This window comes from Eulemur rufifrons, chromosome 15, assembly GCF_041146395.1.
Source record: "Eulemur rufifrons isolate Redbay chromosome 15, OSU_ERuf_1, whole genome shotgun sequence".
NCBI classification, from domain to species: domain Eukaryota; kingdom Metazoa; phylum Chordata; class Mammalia; order Primates; family Lemuridae; genus Eulemur; species Eulemur rufifrons.
Window position 1 is genome coordinate 39,662,759 of NC_090997.1, and position 25,704 is coordinate 39,688,462.

The 25,704-nt window shown below is 34.5% G+C and overlaps 1 protein-coding gene across 2 annotated transcripts in view; it reads left to right on the top strand.

The window, feature by feature from the left end:
* Positions 1-25,704, top strand: part of BCKDHB (branched chain keto acid dehydrogenase E1 subunit beta) — a 280,099-nt gene that overhangs the window by 141,783 nt on the left and 112,612 nt on the right. For both annotated transcript variants that reach the window (XM_069487680.1, XM_069487678.1), the window contains exon 9: positions 16,371-16,457. In XM_069487680.1, coding sequence (XP_069343781.1) covers positions 16,371-16,457 — 87 coding nt within the window. The remainder of the gene's footprint in view (positions 1-16,370; positions 16,458-25,704) is intronic.

Below are 25,704 nucleotides of genomic sequence, written 5' to 3' on the forward strand. Positions count from 1 at the left end.
TGAGACTACTTTGAAAGGGGAAAACAATCATAATGTTTAGCCCTTCAACAAATGAGTCTATTGAGTAGCTGCTATGCACTGCGGCCCTGATGTGCAGCAGTGGAAAAACAAAGTCTTCCCTGTTGTGGGGCTTCCAGTCTGGTATTGGGCTGATTCACTATTTTTGGTTTAAAATCCTAGTTTTTTGGTCTTTAATGTCTGTCAGTCTGTCTGTCTCTCCTGCTCCCTCTTTCTCTATGTGCGTGTGCACATACACACTATACATACAGACACACACACACACACACACACGTATATCCATTATACATATGATACTGTGTACTCTGTGTGTGTGTATGTAACATAACCTTCAAAGAGATAGAATCAGTAGGAGACATATAGCTACAGGAGAGGGGATTTATTAAGGGGACTGGCTCACGTGATTATGGAGGCTAAGGAGTCTTGAGACAGGCTGTCTGCAAGCTGGCGATCCTGGGATGCCGGTAGCGAGGCTCAGTCCAAGTCCAGAGACTTCAGAACCAGGGAAGCCACTGTTAGGCCTGAGAAGAGGGGACAGGAGAGGCCACTGGTGCAAGTCCTGGAGTCCAAAGGCCAGGGAGCCTGGAGTCCAAGGATGGGAGTGGAAGAGTGTATGTATCTCAGTTCTAGCAGATAGATGAACATATTCCCCTTTTTTTCTGTTTTTGTTTTTTCCTGGCCCCCAGCAGAAGAGATGGTGCCCGCCACAATGAAGGCAGATCTTACCCCACCAGACCTCTCAGATTCACATGCTAATCTCCTCTGGAAACACCCTTACAGATATACCCCAAAACAGTGCTTTACCAGGTTTTTAGATATTCCTTAATCCAATCAAGTTGAGACCTAAAATTAACCATCACAATATGTATACATATATCTTTTGTTTTGTGATAAAACCTATATATCAGGGAATTGATTTAGTCTGCATAAGAATGAGGCATACTTTAAGAATTTTAATTCTGCATTTAAATATTCCCTTTTATAGGTAACCCAGATTTTCCACTTAAGGTTCTGGCTGTATAGTATGTCTGCCTTCCACATTAATTTTTTTCTTTTTTTCTTATTTGAAACAAAACAAAACACAGTGACTGATGAGGTACTGTTTTTGCCTAAAAGTTCAGAAGCATCCTAAGGTCAGTGACAGGTTCTGTTTTCACAAGCTCCTGGTTAGCTTTTCGTGGTGCAGGTGCCTAAGGAGAAAAGGTCACCCAGCCAAACCAAGGATTCACCTTTTCAGAGACTTGAAGGGACTTTTAGCATGTGACATAGAAAACCAGGAGAACTCTCATTACAAATACAGGACGTGGCAATGGGTTAAGACGCTCCCCTTCTTTGTTTAGAAGGTGCCAGAGGAAATCTTAAACAAAACTGTTTTATCCTTCTTTAAAAAGAGTCAACCTTGTAAACATCTTTTCATCACTAGCCTGTAGTTCTGTTGAATAAAATGTTCTGAAGCAGCAAACACTGGGTCTGATGCGTTAGAGTTAAAGATAAGGGCCGGGGAGCAGGCCAGGCAGGCTGCCCAGATGGCTCTGAGCCTCACCCGAACACCACGAGAGTGAGCATCTGTCTTTCCCAGCCCGAGGCTCCTGATTTGGGGGTTATCTCCTAAACGATGATCCTGATGAGGAGGATAGACAGTGCAAGGTAGTGCGAAGTTATTCCATGCTGTGCTATTTGATGAGCATTAGCAGAAAAAGCGACAGTTTTAGTAGCACTCATACATTCTATCACTGAAGCTCAAGTTAACACATAAAGACATAAATCGTATTCTTCACCTTCATGTAATAACTCTTTGGATCGTAACTGCCTCCCAAACTCCTCCCCAGGCCTTTCTCCCAAGCTGCAGAGTGGACTTTTTACACCTCTAATTACGGTTTACTGTACTTGCATGTGTTTTTTCTCAAGGTTAGGCCATTACTGTAAGGTTTCATGGGGCGAGGGCATGGTATCATATTGTGGTCTTTAAAAGTAGTGCAGAAACAGGTCAGTGTTGAAGGCAGTGTAGATACATTTATTATTACTAATCACCCCATTTAATTTTGTTCGAAGAACTGACCTTTGATATTTTCCCAGTTGGATACTGGACTCTTGTTGGCTGTAGCATATTGAGAATTTGAAGATTTATGTCTTGAATGTCATTCTCCAGCCACCCGTGCTTCCCCACTGCCTTGCTAAGGGATCAGCAGCTCGCTGCTGCTCCAGGCCAGCTACAATATTATGGTTTCAGCATCAGTCGTGCAGAGCCAGTCGTATTCCCATTTCAGAATTATGGTTGGCTCTCCTGGTGTAAAGTGATACACCCCGGCATCATGAAGTTGTAGGACTAGGCAGCAGTAACATTGAAGGCTGCATAAAGATTCCACCCTCATGGAGGTTTCCTGGTTACATTTGAGGCTGTGGTTTAAAATACATGAACTTCACATAATACAGGTTAAAAAAAAGTGTGAGAAAGTTGTGTTTGTAAACACAACCACACATTTTTATAGATCGTACAGTTTTGATAGTATATGTGAGAAATGATCATTTCTCTTCAAGACAGAGTTTATGAATGATTTCTTATTAAGTTATTTAGGACTCTGGGTAGCCAAAATGATAACAAAACCCTAGTATGTTTCTTTCAATTTATTGGAAATAATCATGACATTAATCACCATCAGAACTAAAGGGGCAGAGTATAATAGATTGAAAAACATCAATTTATATGCTTAATAGAAATGAATTTATGATGAATAAAAGCCAAAACCCAAATCTGAGCTTTAGTTTTGAATATAGTTAAAATGTACCACGTGGGTGGGGTTGATAACCTCTGAGATGATGGCGGCAGTGACGGTGAAGCGATACATACCCATCACCCTAAGCCCACACCCTGCCTCTGTGAGGAGAACCTCCTAGTCTTATCCTCATCATTTGGATCTTTGGATTTTCCAGCCCCTGTGCGTCCTGAAATAAACCTGATTATTTCATGGTACCACCTTTATTCTCTTCTGTGCTTTAAAACATTGGCCTGGCTTTTTTACTTCCTCTTTATACCAGTTCTTACCTGTGGCTAAGACAGGCACACTGGCTTTGGACGTCACTCTTACCACTGGTGTCCTGGCCCTGCTCCTAACACTGATGGCCAAATTTAATAATTTACTCAAAACTGATGGTGGTGGTAGTGTGTGTATATGGTAATAAAAAATAATATCTATTGTTTGCTTTTTATGTAATGTTTCTAGAAAACTATATTTTTGATAAAATTACAAAAACTTCTTTTAATCAATAAAAATGAATCTCATCTATTATAGATATTCTTGGCACAATATTTCTTCTGTGAGGGACTAAAAGTAATGGGGTCTTTTGAAAATGGAAACTGATTTTCACTCTTTGACTAGTATATAAACACATCAGAAGTCTCGTGGTAAGGACGCAGGAAAGCCTCAGGAATACAATAGGTTCCCAGGTGCCTTTGGGGGAAGAGTTCAGAGCTATAGAATGCTTTTCCCTGCACATTTAAAATTTCAAATGCTGTAATTGTCCACTTATGATGTCATTTTGGAGCATATAGCAGGACTGCTGAACACTTACATTTACACATTATCTTGGATTGCTCATTGTTTTTCTGGGTTTTAAAAACACGTGGTGAAGAAATGGCTCAAATATCTTTCTTTTGAAACACTGGGTCTCCTCTGCTAAATGTAACTTTACAACAAAATGGGTGTTTATACTGGTGAATATCCACAAAATGTTTGGGAAGGCCAGAATGGAAGCCTGCCTAATTCAGTGTATAATTTTGTGGGTAAAGATAACATAGCAGAAAGTGCATCTTGACATTTGAAAAAAAAATAATTTTGCCAGAAAGATGTTTCCTTAAGTATAGGTTGCAAACTCTTAGGCAGAATCTCAGAATCTGACCTGGAGATATGTTTTGCTTGGCTTTCACAATATTTAAAAAAAAAAAAAAAAGGAAGAAAGAAAATGAGTCTGACCCCATAAATCAGAGATTATGTTCTCTGATCATCCATACTACCCACCACTGGTTATTGCCTCAGTTATTCACAGTATTTTCAAGGGTCCTGAGGCATTTATCTTGTGACTCTTGCTAAATGAAAGCTGTTTGCAGGCAGTCTCTGATTTGTGTACCTCATCCTTTAAATTGCTGTCAGACTGACAAGAGCAACCTACTTTCCTTCCTGCTTCTCCTTGTTCCTCTTGGCTCCAGTCCCAGTTCGGGCAGCAGCAGGCCCCGGGTGGACTTCAGGAACGGGCAAATGGAAGGAGAAGGGCAGGAAAGCCTGTCCATGCTCTCCTGAAGTGATTCTTGGCCGCCAGAGAGGAGGGAGGGAACCAGGGAAAACCTCCTCACTGTCAGTCTGTTGCCAGGGGAGAAGGAGCAAAGGAAACTATCATTACTCACCTTGCCTCCCTGTCTGCTTGCTTTATGCCTCTGTATTTTTCAGACATTTGTAGCTGAAGCTAATTTATCCAACCCATTCATTCAGCAAATAGATTTGAAGTCTGCTGAATGTGGAGCACCGTACCTGGCTAGCGGAGGACAACAGGGCAAGATTATACAATGATAAGACAGGGATCTGTAATCATCATGGGTTTTAGTTTTACAGTGTGGTTTTAGCTCACCTGTGAGACTGTCAGTTCTCTTCTGTATCCTTTCTCACTCTGTCTTACTGTCTCCCTAGAATTATTATCCTTATTTCTTGGAGTTTAGGTCTTATATTCAGTTGAGAGTACACAATGGTTGTTTGACACTTTCTTCTGGATCTTGAGTAGATTATTCTTAGAGGCTTGCTTTTCCTTTGAATGATCAGGATAATTTTCAGCATTTTTTTTTAATAGGCTCTGTTTGCTTCACTATATGTTTTGCTTCCTTTACTCATCTTGTCTAGACTCATTTGCCTATAATCAGAGTATGGGGTTAACTTTGATTCTACGCTTAGACATTTGAAGGGGGAATCCCCTTCTCAGACTTCCAGCCAAAGGGTAGTCTACTCAGCTCCTAGCCCGGTCTCCAGCGTGTGACCTGTGCTCTGCGCGTAACACCTGCTCCTGTGCTGCCAGCCCTCTATTTGTTTCTCTGCCCATGAACTAAGGGTCACAAACTCAGGGACCTGCAGAGGTGAGGCAGAAGAAACAAAAATCAGTGAACCAGTATACAACCTAAGATAGCTGTGGAAGGCACTTAAGTGCAGTATTTCTTAAGTGCTTTGCTCTTTTAATGGAATTTGTCCATGACCAAATATGGTATTTGGGTCTTTAGTATGACACCCTGGCTCTAAAACAGTGTTTCTTAAATTTTTTTGAATTTTTTTTTTTGACCCAGGTGACACACACACATACACACACACACACACACACACGCGCGCGCTATTTTAAACCAGAAGTTCAATATTTCACATCTTTTGAATTCTTTTTCTGAGAATAAAGTCTCAGAACTGAGATTCCTTATTCAAGGGATCTAAACATTTAGTAGTTTTTGGTAAATATATTCCCAAAATATTTCTTAAAAGACTTATGCTAATTTGCATTGTCAGGAGGATTTTACTGTATCCTTGCTAGAAATTAAATTAATTTGTGACTTTAAAGGGTAAAGTGCCACTTTATTCTTATTTTTAACTTGTTTTTTTAAAAATTATTAGAGCAATAGAACATTTTCATTGGCTATTAGTGGTATTTTCTATTTTATAGTAATTATTTTATTCATAGAGGATATAGCAAAATGACCAACTTCTTATGATAAAGTAAGTCATCAAATACAAAATATTCTTGGATTACTCTCCCCTCAAAAATTTTATTTTTCACAACCTAAGTTATTATATCCTTTTTGTGGTATAATTGCCAGAATCATATTACTGTACTAGCCCTTGTCAGTAAAAACATTACAGAGTAGAGAATTCAAAGTGAAATAGGAATGGCATGTTGATATTTTTGTGGTATATAAGGATAAAACATTTCCAAGTTTTTTTCTCCTGAAAAAAGGATTTAAATCTAAATAGATTTTAAAAGTTAAATTATATTTCAAAAAAACTATTATTGTATCTTCTCACTGGTATATAATTGACAATGAATTTTGATACTGTAATTTTTGACCTTGAGATTTCTGTGCCTCTGTGTTCCTCACCTTCTCTGTCAAATCATAATGAATGTTTTGTGGACAAATATTATTATTTTTGCTAAAGTGATTCTTTTCCTGAAGCTACGTGTCATATAAATAATTTCCTCCTGTGATTTTGGTTTTATTCAAGGTATATAATCTATATACTTCATTTCTCTCTGTGCCATCTTAGTTATATACACTCAAAAACATATGTGTAATTTTTACTGAAATATCCTTTGAACTTTACTGTAACAATTTTTTGAGTCATACCCAAAAAAGACCCAAAAGATTTTAAGCCTTGCCCATGTCTTATGAACTACACATGATTTTTGTTTCATAATGGACTAAAAATTCATTTATTCCAACAAAATTGGACCAGGTTTTAGAAAATAAAACCATTTATCCATGGTGATACAGAAGTGTAGCAGTGTTTATACGTTTGATCATTCCTTAGGGAAATATTACCTTGGTAGACAACCAGCTGGCTTCAGGGAAAACAATACCCTTGATACGTGCTTAAAACAGCAGTGTAAAATGTAACTGGCTGACAATCTTGGTTTTGGTTAGGGTCATTTTCTTATTATTCACGGTATGCTGGGAGTACAAGGAATGATGTCAGTTTCTACCCTTTAGAACTCTTATGATGGCCAGACATAGTATTTCCCTCTGTTGTCAACACTTGAGAAAAATTTGCCAAATGGAGACTTATGAATTGAAAAGGAGAGGATATTAGTAATTGTTTGTTTTAAGAAGAGAAAAATTTGTTTTTCAATATTATTTTAGAATAGAACATAGGAAATTTTACATTCTTAAAAAAATTGTTTTTAACAAAAGTGACTTGATTTTTAATACCAGTATTTTGTCTTTCCTTTTCACTGAAAATAATTAATTTCTTTCTTTCTTGGGTATGCTTTGCCATAGGGCATTTTGGTAACCCACATCACAACCCCAGTATTAGTACATGTGAGTGGCTCAAGAAATTGTTTTTGATGTGAATTGATGACTTTTGGAATTTATACTGCATTAAAAGTTAATTGAGAAATTGCATATAATGCTCAAATAACATGATGAAAGTGATTTTCTGGTTTATACTAATGTTCCAAACTTTCTTAGTTGGTGTTACTTATCTCCTAATTATTGGCACAGTATGGAGCAAAGAGATACAAGGTTTAGAATGTTCTATAGTGTGTAACTAGTGTCCATTGTTTCTGTGGGCAGAGGATTACAGGTGCTGTTACCATTTATAAATTATCTTTATGGTTCTGATTAGCTGATTTACCATTGAAGATTTTTCAGGAGAGGAGTGCTGTCTAGGATAATAAATTTGGGAAAGGATCTGTGACATTGTTGATGTTAGGAAAAATTTTCCTGTGTTTGATTCAAAATGGAATATAATGAGGAAACCAGATTGTCATTTTTTTTTTTTTAAAAAAGAGGATATGGTAAACAATTGACATTTGATTATATGTTTTTCCCTATGGAATATCATATTCTGAAAAGATTTTCTTTCCAGTACCCCAGGGGACCAGTGTAAGAATTTAGATGTATTAAGCACCTTTAAAGCACTCTCTTTATCAACAACAAAAAATCAAACAGGGTGATTAAAAAATGGGCCAAGGCCTTGAGTAGACATTTCTCCCAAAAAGATATATAAACGACCAATAAGCACCTGAAAAGGTGCTCAACATCACTAAGTATTAGGAAAATGCAAATCACAACCTCAGTGAGATACCACCTTATACCCACTAAGGATGGCTACTATTAAAAACATAGACAGGCCGGGCGCGGTGGCTCACGCCTGTAATCCTAGCACTTGGGAGGCTGAGGCGGGTGGATTGTTTGAGTTCAGGGGTTCGAGACCAGCCTGAGCAAGAGCGAGACCCTGTCTCTACTGAAAATAGAAAGAAATTATCTGGACAACCAAAAATATATATAGAAAAAATTAGCTGGGCATGGTGGCGCATGCCTATAGTCCCAGCTCGGGAGGCTGAGGCAGAAGGATTGCTTAAAGCCCAGGAGTTTGAGGTTGCTGTGAGCTAGGCTGATGCCACGGCATTCTAGCCAGGGCAAAAGAGTGAAACTCTGTCTCCCAAAAAAAAAAAAAACCAAAAAAAAAAAAAAAAAAACATAGACAATAACAAGTGGTGGCACAGGTATGGAGAAATTGGGACTCTTGTGCACAGTTGGTGGGAATGTAAAACGGTGCAGCCACCATGGAAAACAGTATGGCTATTCTTGAAAAATTTAAAAATAGAATTACGATATGACCCAGCAATTCCACTTCTGGGTATATACCCAAAAGACGTGAAAACAGAGATTCAAACAGGTATTTGTACACCCATGTTCTTAGCAGCATTATTCACAACTGCCAAAAGGCAAAAGGAATCCAAGTGCCCATTGGCAGATAAATAAATAAACAAAATGTGATATGTATTAATACATACAATGGAATATTATTCATTCTTAAAGGAGGGAAATTTTGACACATAATATATTATAACATGGGTGAACCTTGGAAATGTTATTCTCTGTGAAATAAGCCAGTCACAAATATTGTAAGATTCCATTTATGTGAGCTTCCTAGATTAGTCAAATTCATAGTGACAGAAAGTAGAATGATGCCAAGGTCCTGAAAGAGGGGGAATGAGGGGTTATTGTTTAGTGGCTACAGAGTTTCAGCTGTGGTCGATGAAAGTACTCGAGATGGATGGTCGTGATGGCTGTACAACAATATGAATATACTTAATGCCACAGGACTATACAGTTAAAAGTGGTTAAAATGGTAAAAACAAACAAATAAAACTATCTGTATGGAATTTTTCAGTCAGCCCATAATCATAACCTGAATGGTAAACTAGGAACAATATGTATGTAACACACAATAACAAAGTAATATCACTTGGATGAAGGTGAACCGCCTGAATTAATGAAAGCTAAATATAGTGGAATGATACTGCCAGTGGTCTTTGCTATTGTGTCAGGTTCTTAATTTGCCAAATACTGGTAAGTAGCTCTTGTGTCCTCACTTTTTTATTTATTAGAAGAGTATATGCATATTTAAAGTAAGACTTTAGTTATGTGGGTCTTCCAAATGCTTCCCGCCATTGCAAACTCCAAAGAAAAAGCCTGGAAGAGCCAGAGTGGTTCTAAGACTAGAAGATGCAACACCCTTGTTGTGTTTCAAAAGCACAACCTGGCTTTTTAATAGTTCTTATTAACAGTTTTCCAAAATTCTCTGACATGGAAGTCAACAGTATTAATATCCAAATAACATGTTGCAATTTCTTATTTTCATAAAAAGTGAAAGCGATAGAGTTGAGGTAGAGATTAGGTAAAAGTTTATGGAAATATTTTTAAGCCCTGCCAAAAAGTTATAGGAAAGTGATAAGAATGAAGATACAGAAACAACAATCCTTGAAGTGGCTACTTCAATCTTTGAAAAATTGTTTTGGCAGAAAAAAAATTATGTTACTACCTAGGGATAGTTATGCTTTGCGTGATGTTTAAGCTAACAGGGAAAATGAAAAAAAAAAAAAACTTTTAAAACACATTTATTTACATATTTACCCATATTTAACTATGTAGCTAATAAATGTCCACTAGACCAGTACAATACCTTTATCATCATGGTGAACTGTTTTCAATAGGAAAGGAAAATTTATGTTCTGGACCAACTCTGTGTATTTGTTACAATCATGCATGTTTTAAAAGGTACATGAAAACAGAAACATATTTTGTATTGCTGATTGCTTATTCTAAAAACAGTCTGTTGTAGGACAAATAGGTGGACAAAGGTGGCCCACGGTAGTCCTCTATCAGAATCTGAATGATTAGAGTTTAGTTTTTGGGACCTTTCAGTGCCTTTTAAAACATTGATCGTCCCTCCTAAGAGATTAAAGGCATCAGAAACTTGGAGGCTGGGGAGTGATCCATGTAAATCATTGTGTCTATGTGCTTCTTTTTGGATCAATATAAACAACATTTATTAATATTTAGCATGCACATATACAACTATGTATAGGTATTCTGGTTAGGTATAGAATATCTGATGCTTCTGAATTCATGCTCTTGAATGATTTAGAGTCTGCTGGAGGAGACAGTATAGAGATACCCCCACTACCACACCATGAGAAAGAATATTCCTCAAAACAAAGAAACAAAAAAAAGATTCTCAGGTACTTTTAAAGCCTATTTACTTTTTAGTAAAATATGCATTTGTCCCCAAATAACAATAAAATAAAATGAGCATATTTTGCTCAATTTAATACATGTTCGTCACATATTATGTTCTGTAGTAGACCCAAATATGAAGAACAGAGTTTGTGTCTTCAAATTTGTAATTTACGGTGTGGTTGGAGGAGTTGTTAAGACATACTTTGAGGTAAATTACTAGTGTTCCTTAGAGAGGTACAGCAGTGTGTGCTGCCTTGACCCTATTACTGTACTTGATTCTTGCTCTTGTACCCTTTTAGTTTTCATAGAACATCCTTGCATTGTCGGCTACCTCAAATTCTATTAGGAAATAGTCACTAGATAATTTGATATAAAAAGAAAAAAAAAAAGAGGGAAAGGTACCACGGGATTTAAAACAAGGGAAAGCCCAGCTAGTTGGGGGGACCAGGGAGGAGGGGATGTATGAGATGGGTCTTGAGGGAGGGATAGAATGTCTGCCAATTTGGGGGAGGAAGTCAGAGGTGGAAAAGCATGGATCACATTCACAGAGTAGCGCATGGCCTGACCTGCCTGGAGCGTAGAGGGACTATTAGAACACAAGCTAGAAAGGTAAGATTAACTGACAGGAGCATGTTTACCTGAAATATTTTGAAGTGGCGTTCAGAAAGATGTCCACTTTTAATTTTGCAAAAGCAGTTTTTCTAGATTCTGTAGTATTTCAGCTCTGAATGTTACTAAAAATTGAGGAAAGAGTGAACTAGTGAGGATGTCCGAAAATTTCCCAAACATTTCATTTCTTTGTCAGTATTATTTGCTTATTCCTCTATTCTTAACTTTATTCAACTCTTTTTGTGCTCTGTGTGCTCCTTTACCTACTTTTTCCACATGGGTGACAAAGCCCTGAGGATTTAGTTTTTCTCACTTCACATCACTTTGCCACAATACTAAAATATTTGTAACCCTATCACCAACATCTTTGCCAAAATGGCCTTTTCAGAACTGTCTCTGAAGCTCATGATTGTTCTTCTCTTTTAGCATTGGTAGTTCTCCAGCAAAGTATCAGCCAGTGGTCCAGCTGTGTATGGAGGTCATGCTGACTAGTGTTAGCCACCAGGCATGTGTTAATATATTTGTCAGCCTGTGATTAATTGTGAGGCTTTTCTGGCTGACTTGTCAAATGCATTTGGCTATCAAACAAGAAAACATTTTAAAAAGTTTATCTAATTCATTTGCATTGATATTTGAAGCTCACCAAAATTATGTCCTTATTGATTCTAGATTGTATAAATAATAATTAATATGTGCTTGATTAGTGAAACATACATGTTATGACTTTTACCATTAGTTGTGCTTATATGTATGTATTACATACATGAGGTTCTTTTGACTTCAGAAGGAAGCAGTAAAGGCCAGCTTTGATGTTTCTTTGGCTTTTTATTAGCTTTATATTCAGATAGAAAATGTTAAAAAGGCTATAAATTACCTATCCAAAATGTTACTTTCCTCCTTTCTCTTATCAGCAGTCAAGAATAGGCTGCTGAACTTGGTGTTGATAAGGTTGAATTGTCTGTAGGGAGAAAATCTTGCTATAGATTCTGAATAAGAAATACGATACACACACACACACACACACACACACACACGATACATGGCTTTTTGAATGTCAGTGTTAACTTTCAGGCATGTGCAAGCTTAATGCTTTGCTTGTCTGTATCATTTCTCCTGGAATGACAGCTTAACTGTTTCCCTGGTTGGATTGTGTTAAAATCTTTAAAGGCTACATTCACTAAAACATATGTGTAATGTTTGGGCAGCCAAAGTCTGTGCAGTCATTTTAACAAAGTATAACTTAGCAGCTCTTTTATTACTACAGATATCTTATTGTTAAAGCTACATTAAAATTTCATCAATTTACAGCCTACTATTTCATAATTACATTGTTGTGGGACGTGTGGAAGTATATACTTTGCACTATCTTAAAAACGGATTTTGCTAAGAAAGCAATAGCATAAATAAATTAAAAAAGGACATGTATAATATAGTTAAACAATTTATTTTAATAGATTTTTATCTAATTAACCTATCTAATTAACTTTCTTAACTTTTCATTTTCACAGTATGAATATGTTCAGAGCACTGTGCTAGATATCCTGCATAGATGACTTTAATAATTTATGGCCATTAATAAAGACCTGTGGGTAGAAAATGGATAAGGGGGAAAAGTCATGGAGTGGCCAAACAAGACATAAGTTATCTCCAAGGTTCCACCAGAACAGGGATATCATGATATGTCTGTTCTTGGCAATGTCACGTGTTCAAGAGATTTTTGATTGCTCCTCTTGTGATAGGATGCTACAGATGCTCTGTTGGAGGGAATGACTAACTAAAACCGTGAGAAAACTCCTAGCCTTTCAGGACCGTCTTGTAAGTTTTCTTGACAAATCTTCTACAGCCTTTATGGGGAACAAAGTCCTTTTGTTTTGTGGTAGAGGACACAGAGAACAGTTACTCACAGTCCTGATCTTTAACTGGCTTAGCTTTCCTTGGTGCCATTTGTCACCTTTAACTCATTGTTGCTCCATCTGCCATAGGCCAGAATCCAGGAGCATTTCTTTGTGGTAAAATGTTGGAGAAGCAGATACTGGAAAATCCAGCCTTACGTGATCTTTCCTGGCTTTGATAGGTTTAGCTTTCATATTGAAAAGTTGTTTAAACACTTTTAATTTTTTTTGAGTGTAGAAATGCATTTATTTCAGAAGAAAACTTTAAAAAATATTTTCTTCCAAAGGAAATGAATTTTAAAGTATTATCAGTATTTATATCTATAGTTATTTATTTTTAAAAAAGTTAATGGCTATCTCCATTGAAGAATACTATATTAATTTTTACTATCTAAGTACATCAAAATGCTAAATGTGGTTAGGGAAATTTTTTTGGCAGTTGTGTATTATGTTGTCTAGATATGTGAACATTAAAAGCCTATTAAAGTTGACAAAAATATGTACTTTAATTAGAATATCTAATTGAACCACAAAGAATAGAAAGAGTAACATTCTCTTCAGTTTTATGTATTTGTGACAATTTCATTTTCACAATATTAACAAAACAAGATAGAGAAGAAATCTTTAGAAATTTTAACAAATTAAAATTATGAATGATAAAAAACATATACCAAATTGAATTTCTACTATACTTCACAAAGTGATGTACTCAGACAGTTCAATATATGCTAATTCTTTGAGAATTGACTGAAATGACTGAAAATATCAGTGTTACTTTTAAATTTTGGCATTTTCAGAATTTTGATATAACTTTATACATTTTAATACTTTCAGATATCAGAGATGATTTTTAAAAAGCAAACATGAAACTTAAAGTGCTTTCCAAAATTAAATGAAGTAATTGAATGTAAAATGTGCAGCTCAGAGCCTAGCACACAGCAATCTCTGTGACGATGATTGTTGTGATTATGATCGTTACTTCTGACTCTTCTCTTCTTGCTGCGCTGTTTCTCTTTCACTTGTTTGTAGACAAGTGGCAATTTCTACAAACTCAAAGTGTTTCCTATGTGTCTAACCTCTAGTTCTTGGTGTTTTTGAAATTTCTGGAATTCTTTCCATATCTGTCAGTATAACTCCTCATTCCAAGAACACAAGTTTTTTGTAACGCACACACAGAGGTGTTGAACAACTTGAACTTCTGATACCAATAGTTTGTTTTTCATTTTGTCTAGTATCCAACAGCTTTGAGGGTCAAGTGATGAGCTGGATATGATCCCGACATGCAAGGGATCACACAGAGTGGGATGGGAAGACCGGCTGTCCACATTGTTATTGTGCCTGTTTGCTGCAGGAGTTTGGGATCTCAGGATTCCTTTGTTTCTGAAACTAGTGCTAAGATATCATAAAAAACATCATTGTGTTTTTTGAGAAGATTATCGCTACAAAATAGATGTGTTTGTTACCTTCAACATTAATTTAAGGGCTTTCCCTTTATTTTTATTTATTTTAGATTTATTGAGAATACTTTCAAGGATACTTTTATAAAGTAAAAAGTAAGACTTTCTCACACTTTCTTCACTGTTGTTTCTCAAGAGAAACAATTTTTGGTAGTTAGAAATGAATCTTTCCAGGCTATTTACACATGTTCTCTCAATATACATGCTGAAAAGATATTTTTCTTGGTGGCCCCACTGCTGTGGTGGTGGTTTTTCATAAAAATGAGATTGTATTGTCCTACAACTTGCTTGTTTTACCAATTAACTTATGGGCATCTTTCCATGTCCTTGGTCTTTTTCATGGCTGCATAATATGCTACTATATTGCTGTGTGCTGGTCTGTTTACCTGTTCCCTTGCTGAAGGACACTAAGAAGGTCTCCAGATTTCATCTGTTTACATATCATATTGCATGAACCCCAAGGAGTGGAAGCATTTGTCCTTGGTCTTCTGTGCTTAGTTTCCCTACTCTACTCTATAGCATTTAAGAAGCATAGGCCATCTTCCCTGGTTGCTTGTTGGCTTTCAGGGATCACTCTAAAAGTTGACATTTGGTCTTGGATAGGCCTGAGCTCAGATAAAAAGGACCAATTTGGTTGTGTGGGGTTTTAGGGTAATAGCATTTTTATATAAGTTTCTCATTTCTACCTGCTGGAAATTTAAGATGCACCATCTAGCATGATGGATTTTGGCTCTCATCCTTTGATAACTTTTATGTTGGCAAAATCTGGGTTTCAGAGCTATGAGAAAGGTCTGATTCTCAAACCTGTTTTTTTTTTTTTTTCTTTTCTATTGGTTGTCTTTAAAGTGAGAACATCTTTGAGAGAATATTTTAAAAATACATTTTTTGTATGTGTGATTGTGGAATATTTTTGTCTCTTTATATTTCTATCCAAGTGCATTGAAATTTAATTTGTGACTTTTACAAATGGCATAATGAATCACAATCATAAAAAGATAAAAACTAATATCCCAAAGTTAACGTTTCATTGGGGCTGGGGTAGTACTCATTAAGGTGTTCATAAGATTTTATGTTCTTCAGTCACTATTTACTTAGTAGATATAGTAACTTATTTTTGTCATACTATTGGCAATATCTGGCTGGTTGCAATTGCTGCATACTTTTAAAATTCTAAACTATAAATTACCTAGAATGAGTGAAATCTTTTATCTTAATACATATTTTTGTTTGGAAGATTTCATATTCATAAAATGGTAACGTTTTACGAAAGGTGATATCAAATTGTTAGAAATTTAGAGACAAAATTACTACTTCTCTTTGGTAATATGGTAATTGGTCAATATATTTTAAGCCATAACTTGCTGTTGATTTTAATAGTTTTTACCTGCCAACACAGCTGGAATCCTATGATATCATAGTTATACTTTTTGGTTGAATATTATATAGAGTATATGATGCATAGTGTGAACAACTGCATTGAGCAACTCTTCAGAATACATCTTTATTATTTGTGACATTTTCCATGTTAAAGTGTAGTGTGGTCATTAACTAGACTTTAGTGCACATTAACAAAGAGGGATTTAACCGTTTTACTTTTGCAGTGATTTCATACTGCTGGATTTCCTCAAATATCTAGTAGCTTGAGCTTTTCCTTTGTTATAGCTTTTACATGCTATTTTTGTATCTTCCTTTTCCACAAAACAATATTTCCTAAAGCTATTGTTATTTATATGCAAACATGCCCTAAAATGAACAAAAAAGCACTTTCACTCTTAAAGTAATATGAAGAAAAAAATTGATATTGATATATTAAATATGAAATACAGTAATTCAGTTTATAACACAAAGATCTTATAATAATGGATATGCATTTTAAACTACAAACATAGAATCAAAAATCTCATTTTTCTTTTCTACGGGGATTACAAGCTCTACTGAAACATTTTTTTAAAGTACAAAAATCAGTTGACTGGCCTTTTAAATGGGAACTGTAACTTGTTTGGCATAAAATTGAATTACTGATTTGTATATTATTTGTTGAATTTATTTTTTAACTGAATTAAAACTACCATCATATGCTTGAAATACGTATTCTCTTCAACATCAGGTTTTCCTTTTCTCTTTCAGTCTGTGATCAAAACAGGGCGACTGCTAATCAGTCATGAGGCTCCCTTGACAGGCGGTTTTGCGTCGGAGATCAGCTCTACAGTTCAGGTAGAGTAATTGTTGGTGCTGATTCTAACACTTGTGCAATTACACATGCCTCTTCCAGAAGAAAAAAAATTACTTATCACAGTATATGAAAGTATGCACTTTTTTGAAATGTACAGTTCCATTCTGACTTCACTGTTCTTTAGTTAATGGTCTACTTACATCTTCTAGAAAAGAGATCTTAAAATAATAAAAGCTGAAAAATCCTTTATGGGAAGAAGAAAGTTTGAAATGAGTTTAATAAATTAACATTGGCTATATTTGCTGTGTTAACAGGAAAACAAAAATCTTTTAAATCTGAATCTGATAGTACTGTTTTAATATGATTTAAGATTGTTCTGGAATTGGTTGATTTTGAAATTCACCTTAGATTTTCACAGCCTTTCCTTTCTAAAAATGAATCTCTCAAATTCAATAATTTAAATTCAATAAATAATTTTAAAAGTAATATAGTAGTTTAATTAATAACCAAATTATGCTATTGGCAGTGCTTTAGAAATGCTTTAAAAACTTATTTTTTTAAAAAAATGTTCACTTAAGATGCCACATATCCGGAAAAAATATTATATACTTCTTTCTGGAGGAGCTTTACTTGAAACTTTTATTCACATATCATAGATATGCATAAGATAATTTAAAGGCTTTTCATTTTTCCTGATTTTTAAATTAAAAATTATTTTAAATGTAAGGTATATGCATTTTAAATTCAGAATATCTTTGCAGTTTGCAAACATTTTATATCTCTTTACTGGTTTTAAGATGCTTTAATTATTAAGATACATATGAGTAGAGAATTTCTTTAGAAGTCTATCACTAAGTTGACATAAAATTATGATATTTGAGTAATGATAAGTTTATATTTTTAAACTTTTAATGAGTAAACAATTCTTTTACCAATAAAATATCTTTAAATGCTAATTGGCAAAATTACAAATATTTTTCAAATGAGGCAAATTTAAACAAATTTTTAAAAACAAGATCAAAATAATCCATAATTACATTCAAAAACAAAATTATGTTTATGTTATATATAGTCACTGACAAAATCAAGAAAAGCAAATATTTGAGTTTTGTAGATTTGTTGGTTTCCTAGTTATTATATAAATTAAAATTTAAAACATACTGATTATCATTATATAACACGAGTACCCAGTGTTTATTGTACCTTTTATTGATTTACTAGCATAATGTACTACATTTGTGAAAAAAATGGGGATTGCAAGAATGAATCACAATAACACCAAGAGGTTATTTCAAGCCATAGACAAAACTGGAAAAAGAAACTGTATTTTCTGACTCCTAGTTAATATGTACTCTACTAAACCATTTGAAATAATAGTGCTATCATTTGCTAATAGAAACTTTGACAAGCCTGTTAGATTTTGCCCACCTACTACTTATTATTATCTCAGAAGTTTCATTTGTATATAATTGTAAAAGGAAAACAAGTAGAACTTAGAATTAGATATTATAACTCTTCTTGTGAAGTTTCTTCCTCTAAGTGTGCTTTTAAAATTTGATCTCCATAAATTATTGGTAGACTGCAATAGAATATAATATATTTTTCAGACTGAAAAGGAATTAGAAAGATGATCTAATCTAGCGTCTCTTGCTCTTGAATAGTACTTGGATTTATGTTAATGGAAAAATGTCTTGCAGGCCCCAAGAATACATTAGTGAATCCCATTTTGAGAAACACTGTATTAGGAATTAAACATAGTCACTATAATAACTAGCTAACACCAAAAATCAGAAACATAATTATCAGATGCTGAAATTATGTGCTAATAATCAGTGGTAAAAATTGTCAATGAGACTATCAGAATATAATTATATTTATATCATAATATAAAGGCACCAAAACAAAACAAGAATCTTATAATGCTCCCAAGACTATGTTTGTAGATCTTCAGGTGTCTGCAGTCTGTAGCTTGAGAAATATTGATCTAAACCAACTGCTTTCCTTTTACAGATGAATAATTGTCATCCAGAGTACTTGTGCCTCATGCGGTTTTTAGAGACAATAGGATATCTGGGATTAGGACAGGCGTCTTGAATAAATGTTAAGTGTGTACATATGCATTCTTTATCCAAAATCCCCTACCCACGCCCAAGAGAAAGATAGACGTTTTGGATTCATTATAAAATGTTCTCTGTTCTCCATGGTAAAATTATTCAATCAGCTAACCACAAAATGAATTAAGGCACTGTGATATTTGTAGGGGACTCTGCATTTAATATTTTGGGTAATTTGAGCTTGGATTTATTAACATGAGGATGAATTTGAAAGTGTACACCATTGTTTTTGCTTAAGTGAGAATTTATTTGCACAAATACAAAGTGCAGAAATTGAATTTTAAGAAATTTAATGAGCATGGTATCCCCAAATGTTTGCCATTTGTGGCTTTATCTGTTGATAATGGAGATAAAAAAAGAAAGCTAGACACTTGGAAATTTTGTTTTCTTTTTCAGCAATAATGTTTGCATACAATTTTGAGTAATCCAAATAATAAAATTTACTTTCCAGTAATTATTTTATGCACATATTCAACCATATGCAATGTAGTATATTGAGCATCTCTATGGAAAGCCTCGTTCCGTACTACAAGTAAAACCTGTGTCAAATTACCAGAGCCTTGGGTTGTTTAAACTGAAATCACCTAAGTGTGAGGTGCAGTTGCTTTCACCACTTGGAATGATTCATATTTCTATATTTCTTTTTGTTGTGTGTACTTTGTAAGGTTTAAAAAGATAAAGCAGGGTTAAGATATTGAAAGCCAGCTTTCTGGGACGGCAGGCAAAATCTGCACGAACGACTTTTTATTGTCATCTTGGAAAAAAAAAGTTTGAAATTATGGATGAGAATGATCTATAAATTTGAGTACTGTTAATTAAAATATTGAGTTATTGTCATATTAACCAATGCAAATTTTATGTGAAAGTGAGTAAAAAAAAAAATTGCTCCGTAGGCACTATTTTGTGGGAGATATATGGTAGCTTTTTAAAAGCTCATGGTTAATCCTACAAAATTGCTCTTAAAATAACATTTTAAGAGAATGATTATTAACAATAAAATTACTGTTTGAAAATACATTAAAATCTGAGAACACTTGAAAATCTGAAAATTCTGTTTTATTCAAATTTTAAATTATTACCTATAATAAAAATAAAAAAGTATAGAAGAGAATACAGCAATGTAGAGAGTATTCTTTTAAGTTTATAATTCTTATTTTTACATAGGAAAATTATATCATGCTATATAAAATTAAGTATAAATAAAGGAACATTTGTTATTAAGACAGATTATTGGTGTTACTATTAAAAGATTATTTTTAGTGTACAGATAAAATATGAAAACAATGAATATAGAATGTCATAACTTATTTATATAACTCTTTAATTTATGGCAGATGGGTCTTCCATCATACAAGGAATTTGGTGTCCACATTGGAAGCTTGTTCATGCCTGCTGCATCTTTTTCATAAAGCCATTTATTTTATTATTTTAAAAAAGTTTATTATTAATACCCTTAGTTTGAAATAATGCTAAACTCACAAAAGTGATTAGGAGACTGACTACCTTATATTGATTAGACATACATTTTTTAATCTTATATTTATTAAAAGTTTCTTTATAAAATTTTTACATATAGAAATAAATGCTTGCAAAAATAAAAAAGAGTGCTTCTAATTTACGAGTTGCTTTACATTCCTATTGGGTTTAATTTGTAAGTTAACTGGGAGGCAGAACAAGTTGAGGTCTGGTGTATTTGGCCCTGCTCTGGGGAAGATTTCTTGTTCGGTCATCCAAAGCTTCACTGTCTCTTCCTATCTAATTTTACATTCCCATCTGTTCTCACTTTGGGGTGAGGGAACTTTTTCCTTCTTTTCTTTCATTTGACACATAACTGCAGCTTGAAGTACTTCATTTAGGGAATCATCTATTGTGCATCCCCATTTGTGGGAGAGTGTGAAGATTACGGAATGTAGATAATTCAATGACTATTTTATTGTGTATCTTGTAGCACAGATTTATTTATTGTGTAGTTTGAGCAAAGATTTCATTGTTTCAGAAAATTATATGAATTAATTTTATGTGGTGTTTGTATTTTTCAGCTTTATGTAACTACAGCTTTCTCCCCCAAAGTCTTTAGTGTGCAAAAGTGTTAACCACATCTATTTTAATATTCTCCCAAATGAATTTATATTTTATGTTCTAGAATCCAGTGCTCAACATAGGCATTATTTATTTCAGCAGTAAAACCAAATAATTTGTGATATGTTAGCAGCTTTAAATAGCATAATTTTTTAAGCATTCTAGAAACTGACCTTTATTATTAATTTGCAACATATTCCCATAATGAGGAAATAAATTCTGAGTCTGATAGAATTGTGTGATAATAAAAAATTTTTCCCCCCTTTCTGGATTCAATGCTTAATAAGAGTGCCAAAAATTTTAGGGATGTGGTTGGCTTAAAGGTTTGAGGTTTCTTTTTTTTAGTTTTTTTTTTTTTTTTATTTAAAACACATGGAAGCAATAAGTCTGCATTAAAGAGTCCAATTGGAAAGGATGGTAAGTTTCCATACTATTGTTACATCCTTTCTGTGCGGTCTCTTTTCTAAGAACTCAGAAATTGTGCACACTGACGTATATTTTTAAGATTATCAGATTCTAATAGTTTGAAAGGATTTTTATAGGTCCTACCTGAATCGTTGTGTAAAAGAAAAGTTTTCAAAGTTTTAAGTAAAGAAATTTTGCTTTTCTCAATGTTTCATGTTAGAAAGCTTTATACAGGATTTTTTTCTTGTGAACTTCTTATTACTACTAAATTTATAAGCACTCTGTTTAAAGACATCAATTTGAAGAATAGGGGGAAAAGTTCTATATGGTCTTGAGTGTTTACCATTGTGGTAAATATGTTTAATTAAAATTACCATGCTGATACATTGAGTCATCAGAGAAAACAACCAGAGTAATAATTTGATGAGTAGTTTACTGTAATTTTATACTCTCAATTCTTTTTAAAACATTTTATCAGTGATGCAAAACATTTTCCAACAACAACGACAGATAAAACAATCAGGAGAAGTACACTTCTACACTAAAAGATGGAGCCAGAGCATCAGGAAAGCAGCTTAACATAGAGTGTTCAGATATAAGATGGCCTTTTTAAAATGCAAGTTTGCCCTGAATCCTGTTACATATTCTGTAAATAGCTTTTGTGACTACATATTCACTGCTGTTTGTAGTTAACTCTGTTGATCCTTCTCTTTGCCTTGACCACACCTGGTCTCCTTCCATGTCGTCTCCTTTGCTCGTTAGTGTAAGTATGGCCAAATTTCTACCATTAGTCCTTTCTTCCTATTCCCCATTCTTTCCTGGGCAGTCTCAACCATTTGCTTGGCTACTCTTGAAACCTTCAAATTTGAAACTTTCAAGATTTGACCTGGTGTTGAACTTTAGACTCAAAAATCCAACTTCGTGCACATTTTGGTAGTGATAAAAATTGTGTATGATAAAATGGCTTATGTGGAAGGATTTGAACATGAAACAGTGAGAAAAGGTAAATATGAGCACATGGATATTTGCCAGTTTATGGAAATCAACTTATCTCAGAATGAACTCTATTTCTGCCCAACTCTTTCCGGACCTTTTAAACTGTCTCCTTCCTTATCTTGTCTCCAGCCTCTCACCTTTCATCACATTGCTGCTATTTTCTTAAAATACACATCAAATTTTGTTCATTGGATCTTCTTTGGCTAAAGCAGTAAGATCTTTATGTCAGCAAAAGAACCTGATCTACCCAAGTCAGTGTTTCCAGTATTATTATTCACATCTCTTTTTGACTCCAAAATGCTGATCACACTGGGCTACTGGCAATTTCCTGAACGATAATTCTTGTAACTAACCTTTATTGAGTATTCTGGGCACAGTCCTTTAATATGAGCATTTCATCCAAGAAATAGAGTGCTTATTTTAGAGACAGAGTTATTAGAAGAAATAGATGACAAACAGGTAATTATAGTAGGATACATGCCAGGATAGAGTATTCAGAGAACTATAGGATTATATTATAAAATGCTTGATCACAGCATTTTATCCAGATGTGGCAGCTAAGTTAACTCTTGGAGGATGAGTATGATCCTGGGTGTGAAGGTGGGTGGATATTTCAGGCAGCAGAAAAACTATCAATAAGGAGACAGGAAAAGTATTTACTATTCAAGGGATTAAAATGGTTTTGATATGATTGGAGAATAGCATGTGAAGCTGTAGGATGAGGTAAGGATTGAGGAGTAGGTAGGAATTAGATCCTAAAAAATCTTAAATATTAAGGAATTTTGTGTAGAGGAAATAGATATGACAGAATAAAGCCAGTTCACATAGATATAAATTCCAGTTTTCTCATATATTTTAAATACATCCTATAGAGTTCCTGAAAATAGGAAATAGGAACTAAAAAATAATGGTCACAGTTATTACTATTATTAAAGGTAAAGAGGTATAATTGAAGGATTTTAAGCAGGAAATTAACATAGATGAATTTACAAGTTAAAAAAACTCTTTGGCACTTGTGTTGTGGATTCATTGTGGAGGCGCGAGGCAGGAAGTGATAGAGATATATTCAAGAACTATAGTCATGTGTTATTTGTGCATAGTGATGTTTCAGATAACGATGACAGTGATCCCATAAGATTATAATGCAGTATTTTTACTGTACCTTTTCTATGTTTAGATACACAAATATTTATTACTGTGCTACAGTAGCCTATAGTATTCAGTACAGTAACATACTGTACACGTTTGTAGTCTAGGAGCAATAGGCTGTATCTGAGTAAACTAGATAAGAGATTTGGGTCTTTTAAACCAAGGACATTTGGAGATTTGAAGATTTGGGTCCTTTAAACCAAGGAGAGAAAGGTGAATTTTAGAGAGAGTAGGAGAGAGAACCTGAAAGAAAGACTTGCTGACTGACTAGATCGGAGTGGGGCAGGGCTGAAGTGGCTGATGGAGAGGCAGGCAGAAGGCAAGACTAAGATGTAGCTTGGTTTCTAGGTTGGGTGATTTTTGAATACAGGTGCAGTTTCACCGAGATGGGGAATATCATTGGAAGGCAGATTTAAGCACCTTTTGTGGAGGATTGTGGGTGCATTTTGGACTTGTAGAATTTGAAATGGGGACGAAAATGTCTCTGAAGTTCAGGATCGGAAGAGAATCTAAGGTGCAGAAAATGATTGAGAAATTCAGCATCTTATAGTGATGGCTGATGGCTGAGGTCATTGATCATGTGGGAAGAAGAGAGTCTTAAGGGAAAGTTTCTGAAGGAGCAGCCCCTGGGTACACCAATGTTTAAGAGAAAGAGAGGAAGAAGAGCTGTGAAGGAGGGTGAGATGGAGTGGCTAGAGAGAAGGAAGGGAGTAAGAGAGAGCCATTATGGAAGACATATGGGGAAGAGTTTGACTATGGTATATATGGCCAACAATATTAAATGCTTCTAGGGTTTAGGTTGTGGCAACTAGAGGACACTAGTGACTGATCAAAACATGAGTGGCCAGGATGGAAGCCAGGTTGTATTTGGGATGGTGAGTGAATGACTGATGAAGACTTGAAACAATGAATATAGACTACTGTTTCAAGAAACTTAACTTTTAAGGAAAGGAGAAATTGTTAGAAATGGGCTCAGTTTTTTGATGCTATTTGCTCAGCATAGAATGCCATTCTTTCAGTTTGCAGCCCTCCCTGGTAGCCTCTTTGAGTTCTCCCTCTTCTCCTCACCTCCTCACTGTCCTCATCCTCTCCCTTCCCTCCAGCCCATTTAGCAGCTGGGTTTTAAACATCTCCCAAATCTGCACTCTTCTTTCTATTCCAGGAAGGAAGAAAGGAAGGAAGGAAGGAGGGAAGGAGGGAAGGAAACCACAAAACCTAAAAGAAAAACAAAAAATAACTGATAGTAAGATGGGCAAGAAATTTGTAAGCAAAAAAATCAACAGGCTCAATCACATTGCCGCAGATTAATATGTTTGCATAAAATGGATTTTTTTAATATGACAAAAGTGAGCACAATTAAAAAGATAATGACAACTAGGACTATTGGAACACATGACAAAAGATTAACATGTATACGCTATTAAGCATTCTTAAATGTCTATGTAAATGAATAGGACCTTTATTTAAAAGGTCAGAGGCAGATTATTTTTAGAATTATTCATGGCCAGTAAACATGAGAAAATATCCCCCTTATGGATAAAAATGCTAATTTTAACAATGAAATATCAATGTCATCTTTACTTATAAGAGTGGCACCTCTTAAAAATAAGTTATATTTTGTGTTGAGATGATACAGGGTGAGTATAGAAATTGATTCATCTTTCCAGGAAGTCAGTTTGGGAATGTGTGTTAAGACTCTTCAAAGTATACATATCCTCAGACTCAGGAATTCTTGGGATCTTCACTTAGGAGTTACAAAAATGTGCATTCTTCTTAGTGCTGTTTATTTGATAGGAAAATATTGGAAAAAGCATTAATGACAGTAACAGGAATATATTTGAATAAGTTGTGGTTTATCCATTTGGTGAATGTTATGTATTTATTAAAATCATTAAAGTAGTTTATAACATTTTAATATTTGTGTAGGTATAATATTAAACGAAAACTCATTATGTAAGACTACTGGTGTTTTACTTGCCCAATTTTGTGAAAAGAAGGAAACTTCTTATGTACGTATATTTAGACATAGGGAAAGAAACTTACAAAATAAGAGTTCTATTGATTTGTATTTTCTTCCTAATAGTTTCTTCATTTTCTATGTACATGTATGTATCACTTTTATAATAATAAAAAGCTTTATTGTAATTAAATGTCTCTCCCACATGGCATGATTATGCTTCTAAATCTTCCTAATTGTTTTCAATAAGAGAGCCCATTTTGCTCATAAAGTTGATTTTTAAAAATTTCACATTATTTTGACATGGTTCCTTAGGCATGTACATTTGAGTTTTGAGAATTAACATTTCATAGTGATGGTGGTTACTTAGAATTGTGATGTGGGTTAGTTTTAAAATCAATGAAACCCCACTGCATAGGTTTGGTTCTTCTGCAGGTTGGTTTCCATTTTCTACATATATGGAATATTTTGATTCATTGCTCTCATTATAAAAACGAAAGCAGCATTTTATTGGGGTATTGAGATTACTTAATTTTTTTTTTTATAAATCGGTCAGTGATACTGTACTACTAACATTGGATTCTCTGC